The following is a 26,232-nucleotide window of genomic DNA, read 5'->3' as shown; positions in this document are numbered from 1 at the left end:
TCAGACTGAAAGAATGACGTGATGAGGACAGGTGATGTCTTACCTGGAGAGTATTTGATGTTGGAAATGATCTCATTTCCGTCAGTGTGCATAGAAACCAGATCCCGAGTGTCGGTGTCCAGCACCAACCACCTGCAAACCAAACACTGTAAACACACACAGCAGACACCTCTAATATCTCGATTTGTTGACGTCTTATCTGAAACTGTGAGAGCAACCTTCCAGTCATGGTCCCTACAGCCAGGACGGCCCCACTGGGATGGAAACCTGCAGACCTCCCCGGATCCTGGAGAGACGAATCAATCAGTTAATCTTATCTGTTATTGATAACGAAGCTGGATTATTCGTAGATTCTTTCATCACCTCGATGGTCTTGCTCCACAGGGGCTGATGGGAGTTGGTGTCCCAGAGGTGGACCTGTCTGTCCTGAGCGCAGGTGACAAACTGCTCCATGGAGGGGTGGATGTCCAGACCCCAGAGCTCATCAGTGTGACCCTGAAACATCATCACACGCATAGAAATCAAACGTCTGTCAGCGTCTGGAAAAACAAAACGTCCCTGTGAGATCTGAGTAAACCTGTACCTGAACAATCGGTGTCATCGTGTCGGGAAAAGCAGCTCTGATGATGGCGTTCTTGGTGGTTCCTACAAAGAGTTCTCCGGCTTTACCTTCAGCCAGAGCACGGACAGGACCGAAGGATTCGCCAACCTGAGAACGAAACGTGTCCCATCATCTCACACATCACATCTCTGATTTAAAAACTAAAGCAAAGTGAGATGCAAGACTTTTTGATTTCTTACCTCCATCTCGGCCTGTTTCCTGTAGTCGTGGTTCCACAGCACCACCTTCCGGTCCTTTCCTCCTCCAGACACCATGGTGCCATCCTTCAGCACACAAACAGAGAAAATCCCGCCCTCGTGAGCCCCCGTCACCTGATGGGTGATACGGTTTCCACCTGTCGATCAGAGCACAGGATGTCAGACCTCAAAGGAAGACGGATTTGACGTCTTTGATATCAACGCTAAGAGGTGAGTCTACCTTTGGCCCACACGTAGAGGTTTCCACTGGAGTCTCCTGTGATGGCGTCTCCGTTCTCGGCGAACGCGACACACAGCACGTACTTTGGTTTCTCGTGTTTCTGCAGAGAAAGAAAACGCAAAGCTGCATCACTAACGATGAAAACAAACCATCGTAAACCTGAAGTAGGACGGTAGAGGATCCGTACCTCGAACAGTCCCTGCCTCTTGGTGAGTGTGTTTCCCTCCATGGTCCAGAAGTTGATGTGAGATTTCCCACAGGTGACGATCAGGTTTGCATCCATGGGATGAAACACAGCGGCCAGCACCGAGTCATTGGAGCACTACAGAGACCAGAGGCAAGAGGATTCCCGACTACGATCGTGATTCACTTTGTTTATGAGACAACTAATCACCTACCTTGACTTCAGCCACTTGTTTCTCCTTCTGCCAGTTCCAGACTGACAGGATGTGATCGTTGGCGTCGTCCACAGCGCAGAGGAAGGTGCCGCCGTTCTGTAAGAGATCACAGCGTCAGCTCTCCGAGAAGCAAACAGACCATCAGATGTATTTAAAGAGGAAACCGTCTAAAAACCTGCTCACCGACTTAGAGAAAGCCACACAGGTGACGGCTCGGTCAAACACCCCCATCCCGAGCACGTGGAGCGTGTTGAGGCTGACGGAGTCCCAGACACGGACGTGAGGAGCCAACAGCTGATCAGACAGACAAAAATTAAAAAGAGCAGACATCAACATTAAGATTACACCAGTCTGTTTATCTGCTTAAGCCAGGGATGGGTATTGATAAGATTTTATTGATACCAATGCCCTTATCGATTCTGCGTATCGATCCAATTCTCTTATCAATTCCTTCTGTGAATTTTCTCTGTACAAAACGTAGCTTTTCAGGTTTTCTGGGTCAACAACATTAAATTGAGTTTATAAGTGAATAAATATGAAATAAAATCGAATGCCATGTGACGTTAATGTACTGTTTTGTTATGTATTAATCGGAGTAGGCCATCTAGTGTCTTGAAGTGGTTATAGCAGTTATTTAAGTTGTTTGGAACCTTGCATTAGTTATGAAGTCAGATATGAGCCAGCACTTACCTTTTCTTTCATTTGCCTGTGAATATTTTGACATTTGAAGTTCTCTGTTTTTTTTTTAAAGAGTAACTGTGATATGTTTCTGTGATGAAGGTTGAAATTCTGAAGCCTAAGTTATACAGATGTATGCTAACTAGGGCTGAACAATTTTCAAATTGCAAAGGCTGGAATTAAAAAAATGATGATTTTAAAACTGATGACAGATCAGTAAGATTTTTATACAATTAATATTTATATTTATGTTCACTCAGTGTTTCTTTTTCATTTTATCAAAAAAAAGTGCACTCCACATGTTGACATATTTCAGTGGTAGAGCCAGAGATTTGGTCTTATTTACATTTCTGCTCATTATTTAGTGTGAGATTCACAGAAGAGAGGATTCACATTTACTTTTCATACTATTGGTCATACCATGCTTTGTTCCTTTTAAGGTAATGAATAATAATTTTATCATGTCTACAAGGCTTGAAGTTTAATCAGTCAATATTCTACTGTGATTGTAATAGTTAAAGATATGTTATTCATAACTTTATAAACGGTATATTGCTTGTGTTCAATGAATAATGTAAGAGATAAACCCCTCATAAATCTCATGCTAAATCGCAATCGCAATATTGGTCAAAAAAATCTCAATTAGATTATTTCCTGGAATCATTCAGTACTAATGCTAACTGCTAGCATATCAATGCAATTCCCCATAAACGATAGCATCAAGCTAGCGCTATTTTGTCCATATGGTTTTTGGTAAAGAAGGAGATTTAAACTACGTTAAATGTATTAAAAAGGAATCTCCTGTGAGACAGTTGTATACTAGGGCTGTCATTTTAACGTGTTAATTAGATTAATTAATTACACGCGTTCAAAGACGCACTTATTTTTAAATGTCTGGCATTTACAAACTGTGTGTCCTACTTGGAAAAAGAGGTGTTCTCGTCAGATTTTAAAATTTCCGACGGTCCCTGAATGTATCACACGTGAGGTACCGGAGGGAGGGAAGCGAGAGTGATGTGTGACTGCCGTCCACATCTCGTTTATTCACACGTCCTTTTTGAAAATCTGCTGAAAATCAACCGTTTGCTCTAGCTCAATTCTGTAAAAAACAGATAATTCTACACTCTTTACTGCATTAAACAAGCCCTGGATGATCAATATATATCCTGTATTTAAATCTAAAGAATTCTTTGAAAATTTGCTTCCATCGTCCTGGTGTCATGTTTCAGCTTGGGGCTGCTCTGCACCAATGAGCATCAGTTTGTGTGTTCAAAGCATGTAAAACTGAAAATACTTCACTTTTCTTTCATCCAAGACTTGAATAAAGTGTTTTGTATATAGTTCCTCACAGTTTTTAGCCTTTAGCCCTGGTTCTCCTGACCTCATAGAAGTATAGAAGTTCATATTGCAGTGAAAATTGAGTCCACGTCTACTCACTCACTGAGTAAAAATGTGACAGAAGCAAAAACGTCCTAAAAATCAAATCAGCTTATCTTAGGTGCAGGACTGTGTAGATTTTGTAAAGATAGAACCATAAAACTTTTTTCATGTGTTCCTTATGCCTCAGGGTACCTAAAAATGTGTTGTATACATTTCCACCTTATTTTTAAATGTTTTTTTAGTGTCTTTTAATGTAATTTTAATGTCCTGGAATTCATTTTTTTAATTTTGTGACCTTAAGCAGATATGAGATTAAAATGCGATTAATTAGATTAATTAATTACAAATCCTGTAATTAATTAGATTAATTTTTTTAATCGCCTGACAGCACTGTAATATACATTTCTTTGTGAGTTCAGTTCTTTAGTAAAACTTGAAGCTGAAAATCCTGAATCAAAGTTTTCTTTGGGAGCTGTTATCTTACTGCTAAGCTAAAGTAGCTGAGGCGAATATGCGAGACATAAGGTCGGGCATAATGCAAAGAATCAACAAGGGATGGTTCAGCATAAAGGCTGATGATATCGATGGATTGAAACATTTTTTATCGATTCTCAACAGGAACCGGTTTTTCAGTCCCATCCCTAGTCACTTTTGATCACCTGAGATTTCATGTCTGTGGAATTGACTGATGTTAGATGTGGTGCAGAGGTCTCATGGGATCATTATTTTATTCTGTTAAATTATATTAACTCATACTGAAAAACTTCCAACAAATAAAGTATTTCAGCCAGATTTTTCTACTCAGTTCACGTGCTGTAGTGAATGAAACTGTGAAAAGGAGGATGTTATCACGTGTTTCTCGTTACCTTTCCATCTTTAGAGTTCCCAGCCACTTGTCCAGTTGCTATGGTAACCATATCAGGATGCACGCTCAAGCTGGAAACAGAAAGAAAGAGAAAGAAACTCCTGCTTCATTTGAATTTTCCGCACTGCTTCCAGCCTTTATGGAGGCCGTGGTGGTTTCATAGATTCAGACATATTTCAGATTTATACATGATGAGAAAATTACGGAATTCGCAGTGGAAAAAAGATAGACTGATGTATTTTTACAAAACAATGAGAGCTGTAAAAGATCGTTTCCACATTAGAAAAGATGGAAAAGAAAAATCATTCCTCTAAAACTCAGAGAGCTCATTACGCCACCATGAGAGTGGAGAGCTTTATGTTTCCCTGCAGAGATAAGGAGCTTTCCCAGCATGCCTCAGGGGAGTTGGTTTATTTACATCCAGTCAGAGATCTCATAATGTCAAGCAGAGCTCATTAATAAGGTGAACTCACATTAACGAGGAACAGCTGCAAAGATAACCGAGAAATACACGACAAAAACTGAAATCTGTCAAATCTGAGTCGATATTTTAGTAAAAATAATATCTTGACTTTAAATGAGCCAGAAAAATGTCTTTTTCAAGATATTTAAAGACTTGAATTTCTAAATAAAATCTGCTAAAGGGGTGAGACACAAGAACTACAAGAAACAAAAGAAAAACTCCTCCTCTGTTTGTTGTTTTTGAGTGTACTGAGGTGTCAGGTGTTTCAGGATAATAGAAGTGTTGTTTCAAAGGCGAGCATTAAGAATTTAAAGCTGTCATCAGGGTTAAATATCAGCCTGAAAAGTCGTCACCAGAGATCCTGAGTCCCTCCGCTTGTTGACTCCGCTCTGACAGACGTGTGAGTGGGAAATGTCACTCAGGACCTGGATGACAGCTCGTGTCAATCCTCAGTCCTCTCACCATTTGACGTCGTCGTTGTGTCCCAGGTAGTGCCTCTGCTGCTGCTCCTCCGTGTTGTAGAGAACGACCACGGAGGCGTTGAAGTAGACGATCTCTCCTGTGGGGAGCAGGTAGAGGTTGGAGCGGCAGTCACGTCCACGGTAGCCGTACCTGATCCACGCTTGAGTTAGAGATCAATATGTGAAGCTGGACGGAGCCAGTGGGAGAGGATATTAAACACTTTAACCCAAAGATCAGAGGGAATTACGTTTCTGCAGCTTTCACTAAACCCACAACACTCAGAGTCATTTCTCGTGTCTTTAAAGCTTTAAAAATAAGTTTTGAACAGGTCAACTTTTTTCTCATCACATTTATTTCCAAAGCTGCAATTCAAACACAATTTCTACCAGACATTGGTATTAACTCAAATAATCCACACATGAAAAGAAATCACAACGTTCAGGTCCATAAATAATGATTATGTGGAATTAAGTACGATAACACAGGAAAAAAGTATTAAACACAATGAAAAGGCTGTATACTTTGGCAAGGAAATGCACCATACCACCTGAAATCTGTCAGTAATTATTACTTGAACTTCCAATTAGTGCAAACCAACATCAGCTGGGCTAGAGCAAATTGATGGTCCTATAAAAAAGGCTGATTTTTCACCAAGCAGTTAAATAGCACACACCTCATGATGGGTAAAGGCAAAGAGCTCTCTGAAGACATTCACAACCTGATAGTTGCTCAGCATCAGAATGGAACTGGTTACAGACTTATATCAAAGCACCTGAATATTCCAGTCAGCACCGTTGGGGCCATTATTCACAAGTGGAAGAAGCACCACCTTACCATCAACAGGCCACGCACAGGAGCTCCTTGAAGATTTCTGACCAGGGAGTCAGAAAGATAGTCAGAAGAGTACTCAACGAGCCAAGGACCACCTTGAAAGTGCTCCAGAAAGACTTGGAGGCAGCAGGTACAATTGTTACAGAGAAAACAATAGGCAATGCACTCCACCGCCATGGCCTCTATGGACGCTCAGCTCGCAGGACTCCATTCCTCAAGAAAAGGCAAGTTGAAGCTGGTTTAAAGTTTGCTAAACAGCATCTTGACAAGCCTGTAGAAAACTGGGAGAATGTTGTCTGGTCAGATGAGACCAAAACTGAACTTTTGGGCTGTCATACTACAGACCATGTTTGGAGGAGAAATGGCTCTGCACATCAGCCAAAAAACACTACACCAACAGTGAAGTTTGGAGGTGAAGCATCATGGCATGGGGTTGTTTCTCATCTCATGGTGTTGGCAAACTTCATATAACTGACGGAGCAATGAATGGAGCCATGTATGGGGAAATTCTTGATCTGAATCTGCTGCCATCCACCAGGATGATGAAGATGAGACGTGGCTGGACCTTCCAGCAGGACAACGATCCAAAGCACACGGCAAAGTTGACTCTCAAATGGTTTCAAAAAAAGAAAATCAATCTGCTAGAATGGCCTAGTCAATCACCTGACTTCAATCCAACTGAACATTTGTGGAAAGAAGTAAAGAAAAGGGTTCACCAGAGGGCACCAAAGAATATTCCAGATTTAAAGACAATCTGTGCAGAGGAATGGGCCAAAATCTCACCTGAGCAGTGTGGGCCATTAGTTCAAACATACAAGAAGCTTCTGGAAGCTGTCATTGCAAACAAAGGCTTCTCCACTAAGTATTAGATGAGTCTCAGTTAGCGTGTTCAATACTTTTTTCCTGTGTTATCGTACTCAATTCCTCATAATCATTATTTATGGACCTGAATGTTGTGATTTCTTTTCATGTGTGGATTATTTGAGTTAATACCAATGTCTGGGAGAAATTTTGTTTGAACTACAGCTTTGGAAATAAATGTGATGAGAAAAAAGTTGACACATTCAATTCTTATTTTCCCCACTGTATAATCTGTTCCTGAAGGATACACCCACTGCAGTTTGAGCTTGCGGTCAGGTAGCGCCACCTTCTGGTCCATGCTGTAGCTCTCCTTCTGCTGGTCGGGGATGTGCATGGTGACAGGACGACCTCTGAGGAACATCCTCACGTAGCCGTCCTCTGGAAGAAACAGAGAAAGAGAAAGAAAAGAATAGTGGTTAAGAAACAGACACTAAATGTTGTGCTTTTATTTTGAAGGACAACATTTATTCTGACAAGAGGAGCAGCTTTAGAGTCAGAGACGTGTAAACTCCACCGTGTCTGTGTTCAAACGTATTATTCTGACTACAGACAGGCTGCTGTGTCATTACAGACTGGACGGTTGTTTCCTTTAATTTTTGACATCTGCTCTTGGTTTGTGTTAAATTGTTGGTTAGCAGCCTGCTGTTACAAAACAGACAGGAGGAGGAAACCTCACCTTTCAGTAGACTGTCTGCTACAATTTGGTGTTAGTTGCAGGTTTGTACCATAATTTGTTTCCTAACAGTGTTGAAAATTATAATGACCCAGTACATATTTCATATTCCAGATCTTAGTATCCAGAATATTGCCAGGATGTGGATCATACTTTTACATCTGTCATAAATTATGGTGACCTTGTCTTGTATTGTTTTGCAAAGCAATCCAAACATTTATGGTGGAGTTATATACACATATGGTGAAAACAGCCCTATCTCACAATGATAAAGAATCCTTCAAACAAGTCCTGGATCCAGACGGTGATCCAGATCACCTCCAAAATTTAATGACCTTTTCCTTATCCCATTTTGAACATTTCCTGAACATTTCATCGAGATCTGTTTGTTACTTTTTGAGTTATGTTGTTCCCAGACAAACAGACAAACTCTCCCAAAAACATAACCTCCTTGGCGGAGGTAACCAGTAAATTAAACAAACATAGGGATGAAAGAAATTCTTAACTTTGCAACTCACAGGAAAAAAACAAATGAATAAAAATAAAAAAAAACATTCATTTATGTTTGGTTACAGAAATAAGTGGGTTAGCCAGGAACAGGTAGCTAGCTAAAAGTAGCTAAATTTGAAGTTAAACTATAACTTGTGAAGTTAAGACTAAATTACAACACAAAATTATCCCCTAGCCTTTATGATAGTGGACCTAATCACTCACCAGTAGAAACTGATTCAAGAATAATGTTTACAGTTTCTTCTGTGCTTAAGTTTCGGTTTCTTATTGGCGCAGCCGCCATCATGAAAGCTTGTTAATTTGACCAAGCCACACATTTTATCCTAAATAATCCAAAATTTTGAATGAGGTTAGAAATAAAATGGTCTAAGTCACCCTCTTGACATAGGCCATCGTCCTATAGGGGGGTTAAAGAGCTTTTAGCTAAAGATTTAAGTGATGATTTGAGCCAAAAACTCATTTTCCTCAAAAAAGGACTTTAATATGGTGACGATATTCAGAAATAGATATGTTCAAATGAAAACTTTGAGATTCATTACTACATAAAAACACACAGAAGTACTGAATACTGGTACTGTTGAGTGTTTCAAATGTGTAAGGTACCAAACCTACTGAGTGAGATGTAGAGAAAGGTGATTTTTGCGCTTGTGTTTGAGAGTTTTTAGCATCTACGAAGTAAAGAAACCTCCTCTTACCTGCGTTGAGGGTGCATTCTTTGGATTTGCTGAAACAGAAAAGAATAAATTATTAAAACACTGAAAGAAAAGTCTCTCCTTCTCTTTCTTTCTCTGGTGGTGCAGCGTGACATGAACCAGGGCGTGTCCGTCCTCCAAACTGGAGCAGTGGATGGTGTAAGGTGCTCCATCAAACAATACAGACGTGTGTTTCTGAGGCCCCTGAGACTTTGCTCCATGACATCAGGCCTTCCTATAAGCTCCTGCATTATTTATCCTTCTCCTTACAGCCTCATCACTCAGCTGCACATTAAGAGAAACAGCGTCTGAGACAGAGAGCTGCAGAGCTCGGTCAGCAGAAACACACACACATCATGTGCCGTATAATCCAGGGAGCTTTGACTCTTCTGCAGCTCTCAGGAGAAACGTCTCACTCCCGAAATTAAAGAGTAAGATCTTTTCAATCAGCTGATTTCTTTCTGTTTTACTTCCTGTTATTTGTTTGTGCAAACATCAGCTCATCTTCCTGAGAGCAGGCTGCAAAGTGATACACTGATTGTTGGCTTAAACATTAAACATTAAATAACTTCTCTCTGCAAACAACCTTTACACCTGGACACGCTGTGTGTTTATTTTTCAAGGGAAAAGGACGTTTCAAATTAAAACTCTCTAATCTGTGTACACATGTAGACAAAGAGCGCAGGCGTCTGTGACAGAGTCAGCAGCCACAGAGTCAACAGAGACCAGTTTTTCTCTGTGTCCACAAACTGACGACGAGTTCAACACCTCGAGTTGAGCTCAAACACAAGAAGAGCTGAGTTCAAGAGAAGATCTAAACTGAGTCAGCTGATCCGTCAGAAAACATCCTGAGACACGTCAATCAAACCCACAGCTGCTCCTGAATCAGCCAATCAGGACCACCCGCTGAGCGTTTCCCAGCATGCTGACCGCTCAGGGCCTTCCTGTCAGGATGCTGTCAACCAATCAAGATGATCGGACGGTGACAGGTGGTGATCACCATGGCAGCAGAAAGTGAGGCTCGATAAGACGAGAGCAGCAGACTACAGGAACAAACAGCAAGAAGCATAAAAAAACGTGTTCACTGACAACGAAAAATACCCTCACGCTTCCATAAACCTGATTTCATTTATGCACAGCTGTTGCTCATGACAAATGAAGAAATAAATCTTTGTCTGAAGATTGTTGCAGAGCTTTCAGAGAGCATGCACAACTGTTTCATCGCAATGCGGCTTCAGTCATGTGACCAGAAGCACATCAAGCTGTCCCATGTTCTCCACAATCAATTTACTGCAGCTCCTGAACTGAAACGCTGAGGGGAACTGACGGCTGTGCAGAGTCTGCACAATGACCACATGCATGTGACAGACAGCTCTGCAGGTTTTTAATTAGGAGAGACTGAATTTAAAAAGTATGCACAACGATCGACAATTATGAGAGTTTGCAAACAGAGAACAAAGGGCACAAAGCGAAGCAGAAAAACAGCACAAAGATCCAAATAACTAAGAGTATCAATGTATTATTGAACATTTTGTAATTGTTTCAAGTTCAAGAAAGCTCAATCCCGAGTGATTTTTCATACCACAATATCTATCACAGAAAGGAAAATATCACAAGGAGCGTTTAGTCTTATGTCTGCATTTTCAAGTTATTTTTTGGGCTTTTTATGCTTTTCATTAGGAATATTAGGACAGTGGTTAAAGCAGGAAACATGGTGAGAGTTGGGGATGATGTGAGAAACAAGCCACGGGCTGGGCGAACCTCATGGGGTGTGACCAAGGGGCAACATCTAAGAGTTGCTTTTCATCGAGAATCCTCACACTGCAAAAAATTGAAATTTTATCAAGTGTTTTTGTCTTAATTTGAGTAAAAAATGTTGTGTTTTACTTGATATGAGCCACATTCACCTGGTAAGTCCAGAAAAATGTCTTATTTTAAGTTATTTAAAAACAAAAATGAGGTCTGAAATGCCTGTAACAAGTAAAAAAAAATCTGCCAATGGAACAAGAAAAATTTGCTAAAAACGATATTAATGTCTTGATGCAAGAGACTTTTCTCTTGTTCCATTGGCAAATTTCTCAGACCTCATTTTTGTTTTAAAATAACTTGAAACAAGACATTTTTCTGGACTGGTCAGGTGAATGTGGCTGATGTTAAGTCTAAAAAGACATTTTCCACAGAAAAAAAGACAAAAAAAAAAAAAATGTTAAGATTTCAGTTTTTTCCAGTGTATGAGTCTGGCTGCAGAAAGACTGGAAACCCCGAACACAACAAGCCAAAAAAAATGAGCATCTCTTGCTCCACTTCTGCTCTTAGCATTCACCAATACACTAGATGATCGGCTCAACTCTACTTCAGTGGAGATCTCCGAAAAGCGGCTTCTGGACAAGACAGTTATAGCGCCACCTACAGGCCTGGCATGCTTATTACAACGTTTTCAGTCCATCACCGTTTCTGTGTAAATGCAGATTTTTTTCGCTGCGTTTTAGTGTTTTTGGATGAAACGTTGTCGTGTAGTATAGTCGTCAATATGGCCACGTCCACTGAAAGGCTTCATTTAACTCTTTCAGGGTGACATCGCAGAGACTACGTCCATGTTTTATAGAGTTTATAGTTGTGTCCGAAATCACTCTCTCATTCCCTGCTCCCTACTCGGTATGTAGTGAATTATCTGCAAAATTAAAATGACATATGATTCCAGTGATGACTAGTTTTATACTCTGTGTATTTATCCACAATAACCAAATAAAACAATTGAATTTATGACATGTTATTTTGTAAAAAGAACCAACTATGTATTCAGGCTACAACTGATGCGGTGTTTGAGAATTACAACGTCCAGTGAATGCATCGCCCGCGATTCACGGTTCAGGAGCTAACATCTGTGCTGTTTGCTTTTCTCTTCAGAGTTATACAGAGAGCTCAGTGTTTTTCTCCGACAGTTTGTGATGTTGTTTCATGTTGTCAGTAATCAGTGATCATGTTATCAGCAATTCCCTCTGTTTGAACTGCAATGCATGATGGTTGCAACCTAGACTGCTGGACCATCTGCGTCCAAACAGTCTGTGTGATTGATAAGGAGTGTGTTTATATTGATCACACTTGTTAGACCTCCACGCATGAGCTGATAGACGCTGAGTGTAAACACAAGTTGTGTTTGTTAAGAAAACTCATCACCTTCCAGCTCCAGGATGAACCGTGTGTGTGTGTGTGTGTGTGTGTGTGTGTGTTTAACAGGGAGTGACTCGAGAGAAGATTCAGAGAAGTTTTCTTTCTCCAGCAGCAGCTTCAGAAACGAACATAGATCATAAAAGATCAGAGCGTGTTGTGTTTGCAGCAGCACAAAGCTTCCACAGAGGACAAAGACACGGACGTCAGAGTAAACAGGGACTGATCTGAGGACCGGACTCCGTCTGTTGTGTGTCTGTGCAGCTGGAGGCGAGCAGGCTGAGCGTCGGCGCTTTAAAACAGCCACATAAAGGCTCGTTTGTCCTGTCAACTCTGTGTGTGTGAGGCTGCAGGGGGAGATGAGGTGTGGTCGAGTTTCAGCCAATCAGCAAACGTGATTGTTTCAGGCTCAGTAATTACTGACACTGGCAGCCAAACCGGGCACATAACTGTGCATCTAAGACCCATGTGGCTGCAGCCCTGGTCTCCAGGGAGAGGAGGCACAAACAGCTCTCATTAACATGCAGCTCAGGCTGTGATGTTTACATTTAGCCGCCTATACTCTAAACACAACGAGCTCTGGTTTGAAAAAAGCAGGACTGATGAGCTGCAGGATTTCAGGAGTTTCATTCAGATCCAGGAACTTTTCAATGCTCCTGCATCTAAATCTCTGGAGGTTTTTGACCTTTAGAAAAAAAGTGCTCCTCCCTGTAAGGTCTGTGAAGGCTCAACAGACCTTTCCTAAAGCCTTCATAATGGGCCCAGAGATATCCAGCAGCTCATTAGAGCAGCTTCCAAACATACAGACACGCTGCACTGTAAAAACTGAAAATCTCTCTTCTTTATCCATTTCTTTTTCCAGCTTTTTTTCGCCATTTTTGCATTTTGAGTGGGTCATCACTTTCTATGGTTCATTGTTGGTCGTGGACACCAAACTGGTTTTGTCTTCAGTGATATTTTTACTATCTTTTCTCCTGTGTTTGTCTGGAGATCCTACATGTAACCATGGCTGCATTGTTTACATGTGAAATCAGCTGTTAGCAGCCTGTAGCATGTCAGTGCTAACTGGTGCAAGGCCTGATGTTTCCCACAAGGAGAGGAGAAGGAGGTGAGGACGAGGTGCTGGTTCTCAGGTGTGAGCTAAGAAGTGACGACATGGACCTGTCCTTCCATCCATCGTTGTTGTGAACGTAAGATCTGTCTCCAATAAGATGGACAAGCTAGCTGTGCTAACCCAGCAACAGAGGGAATACCAGAAGGCAGAGTAGCATCATGCTATTCACAGACATGGCTAACAGAGCTAACACTGGACACCAAGGTCACATTGGAAGAGCTTCACCTGCTGTGAGCAGACAGGATCCAGGAGACAGAGACTGAACAGACTGCTGAAGAAGCTCAGTCCTGGACCCTGTGGAGGTGGAGGCTGGCTGACTGGACAATGATGGACAAGCTGTCAGCATCTATTTTCTTATGGAGTTTTTTGCACTTTCTGTACACTTTCTTACTTAAGTTTTCTTGATTTCTGCTGTAACTCCTGAATTTCCCCTCTGGGATTGAAAAAGTATTTTCTCTTCTCTTCTCTATCAAGTATAACCTCCATCACTTTACTTAACTAACGATCTGCGATGAACCTAACACAATGCTCTAGTGTATGAGCAGCAGGGGGTTCTTATCCTTTCTTGCACTATTTTTTTTTTTTTTTTTTTTTTTAAATTGGCATTGATTTTAGCCCCATATCTGTATGTTTTGTATGTATTCACGTGTTGTGTCACTGGTGGCACGCCACAGTGAACACAGCTTTTACTCAGTTGCTTATTTATTTACAACAGGCATGGTATTGTATTTTATATTGTGTACTGTTGATTGGTATGAATGTATAAATGAGTGAATAGAGCATCAAATATGAGAGGCACTGCACCTTGTCCATGCCAAATTTCCCTTAGGGGACAATAAAGTTTATCTTATCCTATCTTATCACGACAATTTTTACTTAAAATAAGACAGAAACACTTGTCAAGATTTCAGTTTTTTGCAGTGTGTACATGACAAAAATAAGGTCTAAATTGCTTGTAACAAGTTAAAAAAAAACTTGACAAATGAACAAGAAAAATTTGTTCCATTTTCAGATTTTTTTAACGTGTAACAAGCAATTTAGACCTCATTTTTGTCTTTGAATAACCTGAAACAAGGCCTTTTTCTGGACTGGTAAGGTGAATGTGGCTCATATTGAGTCTAAAAAGACATTTTCTACTAAAAATAAGACAAAAACTCTTGATAAGATTTTAGTTTTTTGCAGTGTGCTGCAGGTTTCCAAACTGGGCCGAGCAGCTGAAGTGCAAATGTCAAGTTTGGAAAAGCAGGAGTGGTGTTTAAATTTGCTTTGCTGTCTTCCTCTTTCGTTGCAGAGTCAGGGTTTGAGCTGCAGGCTTGGAAAAATTTGCATAATTGGAAACAAAGATTGCTTCTGAAAGCTTCAGAGAGACGTTTCCGAGGTTACAACTTTCCAACTGCCAGAGTGGGGGAAAAAAAGCAACACAAAGATGCTTTTCTAAAGTTTTCTGCTGTGATTCATCTTGGATCACTTGTTACATAAGTTTTGAACTGCGTGCTCATCTGTTGTTTTAAACCAGATGAATCAGGCGCGGTGAAGACGGGCGATTTGTGGAAACAGTGGGAACTCAGAGGGACTTATGGTCGAGCGTGTGCGTCCATTTCCTGTCCATTAACTGCAGCAGTGTGGCGCTTCAGTTAATGGACACAAAACATCTAATCGTCTCCACTTAACTCGCAGAGAAAAACACAGAGAGGATGAACTTCTTTCCACATTATATGAAGCTAATGTGAGGTTACAAGAGACCACAGAGAGGAGGAGGAGGGAGGAGGATGAATCCAATTTTCATCTTTTTTTTAAAAGACTTTGCATGGTTTAAATGTGACTGAAGAGGAGTTAGAGACTGTTAGCGTGAAGCATGATAGAAATCATTTCCTTACTTGTTGTATTTGCATAAATTCAGACAAACTTGTCTCTGTTAGCGCTCTGATTTCAGGAGTTTAATCTTCTAAAGTGACTTTATATTGGATGAAAAGACAGGCAGTAAAAGTCGCGCCCTTTTTTACATGTTTGCAGTAAATCCTGGTTTTATTAGGACAAACTGTTCCTCTGCATCCTGAATCTTTGCCATCATGTCTGGTGCATGTAAAGCAGCAGCTCCGATCGATGTTATCAGAGATTCTGCAAACTGAGCAGGATCTGAAATCGTTTCATGAGCCGCACGTCTGCACCAGTCTCCTGTCTGCATGCTGCATGATGGTCTGCAGACTCTTTCATAAGCAGATCTGCAGGTTAAAGCAATTAATGGATTAATTAGGATCCTTTTAGGAAACCAGGCAGAGTAAAAAGCCGTCAGGGAACAGCTCGGTCCAAAGGAAAACTTGTGATCAGATCAGATTTTAAAGTTTAATCATAAAAACACTCCTCACATAAACTTTTACTGATCAAAACTGCACTGAGAAGAGTTTTACTGCCTCCGTCCAATCCTCCTCTTTGTCTCTGATGTATTCATGTTACCATGCAGCAGCCTGGTAACACACACACACACACACACACACACACACTTCAAACAGCTAGCGTGACAACACAGTTTCATAAAACAGTCAGACTTCCTCAGGCGGTCTGCAGCAGAGCGTCAGACTTTTATAAAATAATTCATTACAGACAGAGGGTGGGAGATAAAATTTAACACTAAACCACAGAGAGTGTGTGTGTGTGATTCATTGTGTAACCTAAAATCTATTTATACCAGACAGAGAGCAAATTAAGACCAAGCTGGGTGTGACACAGAAAAAGTTCCCGTTAAATCAAAAAGCAGCTCAAACATTTCGTAAGTCAGCGACAACCAACAAGTTAAATGAAGAGTGAAGCAGACTTTAAAGATTAAAATAAAAACTTAGGTTTGTTTTAGTTTATGAATCTGATTAAGGAGATTTTTTAAACCTGCAGCTCCTCTCTGTCCTCAGCCTGTCTGTGATGTTTTAGTGGTTAAAGATAAAGAGTCTGTTTACCTGGAGGATCTCTTCATGTCTGCAGCTTTCCGTTAGAGTAACAGTAAACACAGGAGAGCAGTCTGCGTGTTCCTGACCCGTCTAACAGCCTCAGTAACACACACACTTCCTCATTCACTCTGCAAACTTTTAGCTCAGCCTGGAGAGGCCGTCCACCAATCACAGACAGCTTCCTGACTGAGCTGACCACGCCCCCTGAGTGGAGACCACGCCCCCTTTCGACAGAGTTCCACAGGGAAAGTGAGCTGTCAGCAGAAACACAGGGAAGAAGAGAGGAGGAGAGGAGAAAATAAAGGAAAGGAACTAAAATAAGAAAAGGATAGAAATTAAAATGGAAGAGGAAGAAATGAAAGGAAAAAAAAGAAGAGAAAAGGAAAGGCAAGGAAAAAGGGAAGAGAAGGGAACAGGACAGAAAAGGAAAGAAGGAAGGGAAGGAAGAGAAGGTAGGGGATGAAGAAAAAGAGACGATGAAAGCGAAGGAGGAATGGACAGAAGAGAAGAGTGGAGAAAAGAAGAGAAGTGAAGAGGAGAGAATAGAAGAGAAGAGAAGGAAGGGAGAGGAAAGGAAAGGAAAGGAAAGGAAAGGAAAGGAAAGGAAAGGAAAGGAAAGGAAAGGAAAGGAAAGGAAAGGATAAAAGAGGAAGTCTAGGAAGGGGAAGACAAGAAGAAAATATGATGGGAAAAGAAAGAGAGATAAAAGTGGAGGAAAGGAAGAGGAAAGTAGAGGAGTAATAAAGAAAGAGAAAAGGAAAGAAAGGGTAAGAAAGGAAAGGAAAGGAAAAACAAGAAAGAAAAGGAAAGGAAAGGAAAAAAAGAAAAGGAAAGGAAATCAAGAAAGAAGAGGATGGGGATAGAAAGAGATAAAAGTGGAGGAAAGAAAGAGGGAAGAAAGAGGAAAGTACAGGAGTAATAAAGAAAAAGGAAAGGAAGAAAAGGAAAGAAAAGTAGAAAAGAAAAGAGAGTAGAGGAAAATAAATAGAAAAAAAATAGAAAAATTTGAATAAATATGAAAAAAACGATACAAAAATAAATGAATATAAATATATTATTTATAAAAAAATTAAATGAATATAAAAATATTAATTAAATGAAAATAAATGAGCATTTAAATAAATACATAAAAATAAATTTCTAAAAATAAATAAGTTAAAAAAAAATAAATAAATAAATAAACCAAAATAAAAACGTGACTGAGAAAGGAGAAAAATAAAAACAAAAAAGAAGCAAAAGAAAAAAGAGAGCAGCAAAAATGGAATAAGAACCAGAGAATTAATGTTAACGGAGAAAGCGAAGAAATAAGAGACAAAGGAGAGAAAGGACGACTTCATATCCTTGGTATTGAAAACTCAAACCATGACACAGAGCTGGAGCAAAGACAGGAATTAAAAATGAAACAAGCAGGTTGATCAAGAGTGATAAAAAACAGACACACACAGCTTCAGTTAATGAGAGACGACTCTGCGCTGTGTTCACCGCTCTCTGACACGTGGATACTTCACTGTCCGTCAGACACACAGCTGACCAGCAGCCTGTTCGCTGTTAGACATGATTCAGACTGACGGCTGAGACTCGCTGCAGGAGAACAGAACAGTGCTGACTGTGAGGATGAAGATGAAGATGAAGATGATGATGATGTGCAGAACACTTCTGTCTCTCGTTAGAGAAAAAACATGTAAATAATTTAAGTCTCTGCAAACTTTGAAAACTCAACCATCAGCTCAGAGTCCAAACTTTACAACACGGATCAGAGCAGATACCCTCAGGTTTTAATCAACCATCATTCAATAATAAGTATAATATCAGAGGATAAGACTGATAAGACTGAAAGTGTTAAAACCGCCTGCTTACCCTGGAAAAAAAGATGTAAAAGAGACTTTTATTTTGAAAGGTTTTCTCCTGTTTTATTTTAGCTCGCAAACTGTCTCTCCCTTATTTTGTTTTACACAATGACCTTTTATGTCTGTGAGGCTTCATGCTGAAGGATCTTCCTTTATAAAAAGTGAATCTAGTGACACCTGGTGGTGAGGTTGGAGATAGCAACCACCTCCTCACTCCTCACTGTACCTTGCTGTGAAGACGCTACAGTCAGGGTCTGATTTATCCTCTGTGTTCTTCAGAAAACTGCAGCTCAACAAGTTTTTGATAAAAAACACATTATAGATGATAAACATTTGAATAAATATGCAATTAAATATTTTTGTTGACACCAAACTTCTCTAAATCTTCTTTGGACGTGAGGCAGAAAGCGTTATCGTCTGCTCTCGTGAGGACTTCCTGTCTGTGAGCTCTGACTGTCAGACAGGGGAGAGGTTCAGCTGCTCGTTATAACTGTCCACAGTGACCCACTGAACCCTCCTCAGCCCTCTAACGAGGTCACTGAGCTCGTTAAAGGCAAAATGAGGAGGTTGTATTTTTCTGTTCTGAGACATGTCGTGTTGTTTGTCTCTCATGTGGTTTAATAAAATGATCCTGACATGACTTTTACCTTTTTCCTCCTGAGGAGCTGCTGGAGGAGGTGGTTCGGCTCCGGCTCTCTGCTCCCATCTCTCTCCTCACCAGCGTGAGGCGCTCTGTGGACATGCTCTTCCTGAGGAGGGCAAGAAGAAAGAATTTTTTTAAATCTTAATTGAACTTTCCTTCATGTCTCCCTCCTTAAGATCGATGGAAATCCTCAGGGAGGAGTCTGATGTTGGTGTCTCTGTGTACCTCTTGATGGACTGCAGCACCTCCTTCTTAGGAGAGGATGGAGAGGAGAGGAGACGTTTCTGTTGGACGTAGCCGTTGCTCAAAGGTCTGGAGGGGAGAGCCTGCAGGAGCTGACGCACTGAAAGGAAAAAAAATCATCTGTAGCAAATATAAAAATGTTAAAAAGCTTTACTCTGGAGGAGTTTCCTCTCTAACCTTTGGTGGGAGCAGCCGTGGCTGAGGAGGCCAGAGATCTCCTCCCTGCAGCGTGAACTCCTCCAGGTTGCATCCCCAGGCTGTGCTCCTCACAGTAGCCCAGTCTGCGCAGAGCGTCAGCCAGGGCGGCCTTCAGCAGCTGGATCTCATCCTCCTGCAGCTGCAGCCTCTGCTCCAGGTGGGAAACCCGGTCCTCCATGTCCATGTTGCTGCTGGCCGACACCGTGTCATCTGGAGAGACCGGGAACAGAGAGGGAAACCAGTTTGATTTAACAGAGTGGACTAAATGCAGGTATAGCTAGAGGAAAAACTTATCGGAGGCTAAATGAGAAGGAATAAAGGTTTATGGTAGGAGTTATTTCCTCTGCTGACGAATCACGACTGGATGTTTGTGATGAAGAGTGATAAAGTGTTGAAGACGGGGGCTCGCTGCCATGGATGGAGATTATTTAAACTGTTTGTCTTATTATTAGCAACAAAACATGATCAACAAACATATCACCAACACACACACGCACACACACTTATAATAGTGTTAGCTTAGTTCCACTTCCTTGGCTTTGTGTGCAGTCTTTAAATGGCGGATAAAGTTGGACGTTGTTCCCTCTTTTTCCTTTATTTTAGCGTTGCATATTTTGCATTGTGCATTCTTCCTTTTTCCATTGGAGTGGAAGTTTTTAATCGCAAACTGCTCGACTTTTAGAGCATCAGACCTGGCTACAGGCTCGGGGGCAGTCGCCATTTTTAGCTGACAACCACACTGTGCTGTCTGTGACTGTGAACTCGCTACACATCAATCTCCAATCAATCAATCAATCAATCAATCAAAGTGTGAACCTATAGTGTGGTGAAGTTTTTTACCCTTGAGTTGCAAGTCGTCAAATTTGCAACTCGAGTTGAGTCTCTATGACTTGAGCCCAGTTGAATGCCATAAGGCGATTAAATAAATCAATCTAATTAATTACAGGATTTGTAATTAATTAATCGAATTAATCACATTTTAATCTCATATCTGCTTAAGGTCCCCAAATAAAGAATTTGAATCCTAGGACGTTACAAAACTATAGTGCAGCACTGCAAAAACTGAAATCTTATTTAGTGTTTTTGTCTTATTTCAAGAAAAAATTGCCTTTTTAGATTTGATTGAGCCACATTCACCTGACCAGTCCAGAAAAATGTCTTGTTTCAAGTTATTTAAAGATAAAAATGGGCTCTAAATTGCTTGTAACAAATAAAGAAAAAAATCTGCCAATGGAACAAAAGAAATTTGCTTCAAACTAGAATAATGTCTTAATATAAATAACTTTTCTCTTGTTCCATTGGCTGATATTTTTACTTGTTTCAAGCAATTCAGACCTCATTTTTGTCTTCAAATAACTCGAAACAAGACATTTTTCTAGACTGGTCAGGTGAATCAGACTCATATTAAGTCTAAAAAGACATTTTCTACTGAAAATAGGACAAAAATACTTGATAAGATTTCAGTTTTTCTAGTGAAGACTAGTCAAATGAATACACAAAGAAGAGAGGATTTGTAAATACATATTTTTTTCCAACTCGCCAATATTAAAATGTCCGTGTTCGCTGCTATTGACGTTGTGAAACTGTTTCCTGCATCTATGGCAGTAAATTATGTTTTTCAGCGGGGGAGGCGGGTCTGACGGTGCTTGTCAATCCAAATCCTGCTCCTAAACTACTGTGGGTGGTGCGCTCTTTGGATGAGAGCTCAGCATGGATATGAGGAGAAGATGTGAGATGACAGAGACATAGAGAGACGCTGCAAGTCAGAAAAGTTCAGGCAGCTCACGCTCCAGCTGAGGATGTGTTGAGGAAGTTCAGAGAGAAAGAGCGGCGCCATCATGAGACAAGACGACAGAGATCATGGAGAGGATCAAAGGATGGAGCGCCTGAGATGAATGAGATCAAAAAAAAGGATGATTTGTCTGTTTTTTGGATCAAAAACAAGAAGAGAGACAGAAAAGAAGAGAGTGCACTCTTCTTAGGTAGTTTTGGTGTTTACATAGTCAGAGAAAATATTATTTGGGTCTTGTCTAATGAGTTAATCTTGTGTTAATTTTCGTAACGAGTAATTTATCAGTCTAATCTAAACACAAACAGCTGCTTCAGCCGTGTGTCACTGACACCGCTGACTGCTGCAGCTGCTTTCAGAGGTGGTGGTTTCACGTTTCTCATGGGGCCTCCAGGAAACTTTACTGAATTTAATAATTCAGACTCTGGGTGTGAGTTTGAGTCGGAGCACAAGAGAAGGAAAACAACAGCAGCCACCACGCTGGGTGGATGTTTTCCTGCACAGAGGTCTGACCACTAAGTGATTAATGCACTCTTCCATTTATCACTTCAAGCGTTAATCTTACAAAACTTTACAAAAAGCATCATCACATCCGTCTGTTACTCATTTCAATAAGCAGCATCTCTCAGCATGAACTCTGCAGAATGATCATCCACAGTCCTCCCACTCACTGAGCTAAAATCAGAAGCTCACTGTACGGGCAAACTGCCCCGAGCAGATTATTAATCTGTGTCACACATCGGAGATTACGACCTGATTAAATCAGACACAAGTTCAGTGGGTGGGTGGAGTCTCATGATCAGCCTCAGTATCACAGTCACACCTTGACTCTGTCCTCTCCTCTGTCTGAAGGTAAAACATCTTCACATCTCATCTTTGATTAGTTATAATTCACATTTTACAAAGCAGCGCTGTCAGAGAGCTGGAGATGTTGGAGGAAGATGGATCAGGACTTTCTGTCATGTGCTCCAGGATGAGTTGGCTGTTGCTGAAATTACCAGGCTGATTCGTGTTTTCAGCTCCATTGCTTCTGTAAATAACCCTGAACTGTTCATCTGTGCATGTTTATTTCAGGTATTTTATTTTAGAAATTATAGGATAATCTGAGCTGACAGTGGAATAATCATGAATTAACCAAAATAAAGGAAGAAGGTTGAATTAATAGTGATTTTTTTTATTTTTTCCATCATCCCCTGGCCCTATCCTGCTGCATGGCTTTAACTCTGTTTTCCTTATAGAGGGTTTTTTTTGTTACACTAAATATGCATCAAATGTTGGAAATACATTTTTTTTTAATCTTTTTGCTAATGTTTTATATTTCAATTTTTTGTCTTTTTTTTTCAAATTTGAAAAAAAAAAAAATAATTTTTTTGAAGATTTTGGAATTTTTTAAATTCTTTTGCATATTTCATTTTTTTCAATTTCTGCTTTTTTTCAAACCATTTATATTAAATTCTTTAAAAAAAAATTAGGAATTTTTTTAAAACAACAATTTTTTTGCAAACATAAAACTTTGGCAAATTCTTAAAATTTCAACTATGGAAATTTTGCAAATTTTGCATATCTATTTTTTTTTTTTTTTTTAATTCTTAAATTCTTTTCTGCAAATTTAATCCATATCATTTTTTCCATAATTAAAAAAATATATATATATGACATCACATGTACATTTTTATAAACACAAAAAACTTCCTGTTTAGATATTTATTTACTAAATTTTTATTTTATATGGAATATTACACATTTTTGTCTCTATTGTGAAGATAAAGTAAATTTTGTGGCACCTGAATGGCTTTTATCCTGGTGAGCTGAGGCTAAATGGTTCCTATGTAAGTAAAAGTTGCAGACCTCTGCTCTTTGCAAACCATTTTACATATTTATTCCTGTCATTGAGTGCAGTGGTTCTCAAACTGGGGCCCCTGGAGAGTAGAGAAATGTAAAAATATTCACCAAAACATTGGTATATTTTTTTTACAAATTCACACAAACAGAAAATGTTTGATCTGTTTTCAGCATTTCTTTGTTAAAGACCCCTGAGGTGACTTAACCAGGATAAAGATGGTATCAATGGAGGCAGATTAATTCAGGAAACACAGAAACATGCGCACATGGGTCATCTAACTTTCTACCATTTAGCTAATTAAGGTATCTTGGGCCTTCATCAGGTTTAAGACTCAGTGAAACATTCTGTGTATAAATTGTACTTGTTATTCTTTCAAGCAGTAAAGTAAAACCAGGACAAACATTGAAAATCAGAGAATATCTTTATCTTTCTTCGCCTCAGGGAGAATAAAATACCCTGAGTTTATCTCTGAAAGACAAAAACAAACGTCCCCTCACACTGAAATAACTCAGCACCTGTCTTTATTTTCAGTACAAAGGTCACTCTAAATTATCCACAGTAAAAACGAGTTTCAGCAGGAGCAGATCCAGCTCTCCCAGCATGCATCAGTGCAGCCCTGTAAGCCGAGCCGGGGACACAGGGAGAGCTGTTACTGTTACTGTATCACATCTTTCAGTCAAATGAGACAGGAAGCTGCAGGAAAAACAAGCTTCAGATTTACATAGAGAAATCCAGCTCAGGGAGGATTTGCATGGAGAGGAGTCGGAGAGATCAGCCCGAGAACTTCAGATTACATCGAGCACACATCACTCTCCCTCCTCCTCCTCCTTCTTTACAGTTTCTCTGTTTCTCTGAATGAAAAACTATCACTGAGCAAATAAAATCAGCAACTATGAGACTGGCTGTGGTTAAAAACATCTTCATCATAACAAAAGCAAAGATGAAGACTGGAGCTGATCGAGCCAGAGAAAGAAACTAACCTGAGAAAGAGTCAGTGACAGATTGTACGTGGGAGGAGAAGAGCGTGGAGTGATTAATGTTTGACTGAATGCAGCAATAACGATGTTTATCTACAGCCAGCATGAGGCATAAAGTGAGGTTTTATTCAAACAGAGAGACGAGGAATAAGGAAGAGGCTGTTTTATTATTCTGAAGTCAGTTTACATAACTCTCCCAACATGTGCTGTGTTTATTCACTGGAAGAGTTCATACTGTACAACGAGGCTGTTAAATCCACTACAACAGTGTTTAAATTGAACTGTGAGATCGTTTAGGTCTCAAGGTGTGAAAAGGTATGCACTAAAAACCATGTTTATCAGAGAAAAAGGGAGGGATATCCTTTTCCACTATGCGGTTTGTCTAGGCACGGCACACATTTTGTCAAGCTTCTTTGGCTAAAACCAGAACAGGTCCCCAAATTACCAACCCGTACCGTCCCACTTTCTGGTACCCTTCTGTTGGGGTGCCAGGCATACTCATGCGACCCCAGAAGGTGGAGCTAGAAACACTGCAGTCCATTGATTGGTTGAAAGAATCATCACCTCCCGTGCAGTTACTGATTGTTCTTTTTTTTTAACAAAGAGCCACACGCCAATCACAAAGACGACAAACTGCTGAATGTCTTCCAAAGTTGCTCTTCATTTACTCTCGCATTTTTCTTCTTCGTTGGGTTTATTAGCAAGGTACGCTTTGTTGCACTGCCATCCACATCGCCATCCATTACACGCTACCTTCTAAGAAGGGCATGGTTGACTGCAGGAACGCAAAAAGGATCAGACTTAATAGAGCCAACGAGGGATGGGTACTGAATTAGATACTTTTATAGGTACCGACCAAATTCTGTCAAAAGTACCAGGTACCGATTTACGTAAAATCAAAAGGTACCATGTTTAGGTACCTAAATGCATCCTTGTGACTGTGAGGGAGTGGAGGAGAAGGTGATTTTTCATGTTGGACATGAACACAGCATTATAAGTAGGGATGTTTGATACCAGTACGAGTACTCCCTCTTGAGTACTCATGGATAACTAGTACTGATACTACAAGTATTTTTGATACAAAAAAATTCAATTAACAGTGACAAATCATTTCCAACAAAGACACCACAGTCAGTCCGCCATTAAGTCTGAAATAAAATACAAACAACTCTCTCTGAGTTTATGACTTTTTTTAAAAATAAACATTTAGCAAAATAATAATAAAAGTGCAAAATAAAACCAACAACTGTCAGAGTTTAAAATTATAATTTATTTTTTTTAATTTCTTAATTAACTGAAGTTTTCTTTATTTATCTCTTTTTATCTTTGTATCTTTTATCCCTTACATTTTATTCCCTTTCCTATCTTTTACTCTACTTTTATTGTTTTTATCCTTATCTTATTTTATTTCTGTTTTTATGCATATTTAATGTTTGGCTTCTTAATACAAAGTGTATGAGAGATTGTTTTGTACCCCTGTAAAGCAATTTGGTCAACCGAGGTTCTTTTTAAACGTGCTCTATAAATAAACTTTGACTTGACTTGACTTGAAGTCAAGTCAAGTCAAACTGTGAACTCTCTCTGGTTCATTCATGTTGTCTGAACAGGACCTGACGCACATTTGTCGTGGTGTTAAACCGCAGCAAGTAGCTACGTAGCTACAACTAAAGACGAGATAAGATTTTCTGCCTTGAGTTTCTGCTGCTGGTATCAGCAGCCTTCATGAGTGCCGAAACCTCGAAAAAAGGCCTGTATCGGCCTGATACCGATACCTGGTATCAGTACTCGCCCATCCCTAGTTTTGGAGTTATCTATTAAAGAATTAATATAACAAATTGAAAAAAAAAACATTTTATTATTAAACAAATTGTTTTTTTACCACATAAACACAAAAAAGTACCAAAAACTGGTACCGTTGAGTACCAATACCGATTGCCAGGTACTGGGCACTGGTACCATATCATTTCAAATGTGAAAGGTATCCATCCCTAGATCCAACCCATACCAAACTGTGCTGATCCAAACTGGATTGCTTGTTGGAAACAGGGCTTTCATGATTCCTACCAGAGCTCATCTACCAACTCCATCCTCACCAAGCAGAGCTAACGTAACCTCACTCTTCATTTTATTTAGAAACTCTCAAGTTTGAACAGACCGCTGCAGAGTAACTGCTGACTGTGGGTTTAGCCTCTAGCTCGTGCCCTATCACTCTCCTGTTTAGCTTCTGTCTTTCAATACTGCTCTAGTGTCCAAACTTCATTCATTCATTTTCCGAAACACTTATCCTGTTTAGGGTCGCGGGTGGCCAGAGCCTATCCCAGCTGTCAGTGGGCGAGAGGCGGGGTACACCCTGGACTGATCGCCAGTCAATCACAGGGCTGACACAGAGACAGACAACCATTCACTCACACACTCACACCTACGGACAATTTAGAGTGACCAATTAACCTGGTGAGAATGTTTTTGGACTGTGGGAGGAAGCAGGAGGACCAGGAGGGGACTCAATCAAAGGCACAGCTCAGGTCACGTGACCGACAGGCGCCCTATAGCTGTACACCAAGCCCTTGCCACTACCAATATGGCCGCCACAGCCGATCTGCTTCAATTCACAATTCAAAA

General features: G+C 40.2%; 1 protein-coding gene across 1 annotated transcript in view; it reads right to left on the bottom strand.

The window, feature by feature from the left end:
• Positions 1-26,232, bottom strand: part of eml2 (EMAP like 2) — a 41,765-nt gene that overhangs the window by 6,862 nt on the left and 8,671 nt on the right. The window contains 16 exon segments of the mRNA XM_074679628.1: positions 44-132; positions 219-286; positions 364-495; positions 584-709; positions 802-956; positions 1,040-1,139; positions 1,227-1,361; positions 1,438-1,533; positions 1,621-1,731; positions 4,362-4,431; positions 5,286-5,435; positions 7,226-7,355; positions 8,856-8,884; positions 18,568-18,669; positions 18,789-18,906; positions 18,984-19,214. Of these exon segments, the coding sequence (XP_074535729.1) occupies positions 44-132; positions 219-286; positions 364-495; positions 584-709; positions 802-956; positions 1,040-1,139; positions 1,227-1,361; positions 1,438-1,533; positions 1,621-1,731; positions 4,362-4,431; positions 5,286-5,435; positions 7,226-7,355; positions 8,856-8,884; positions 18,568-18,669; positions 18,789-18,906; positions 18,984-19,214 (1,842 nt within the window).

The sequence above is a fragment of the Halichoeres trimaculatus genome, unplaced genomic scaffold (genome assembly GCF_033239565.1).
Source record: "Halichoeres trimaculatus isolate MK-OKI-2021-1 unplaced genomic scaffold, fHalTri1.1 fHalTri1_scaffold_9, whole genome shotgun sequence".
In the NCBI taxonomy this organism is placed as follows: Eukaryota; Metazoa; Chordata; class Actinopteri; order Labriformes; family Labridae; genus Halichoeres; species Halichoeres trimaculatus.
Note: the sequence above shows the minus strand (reverse complement) of the source record. Positions and strands in the feature narration are given on the sequence as shown.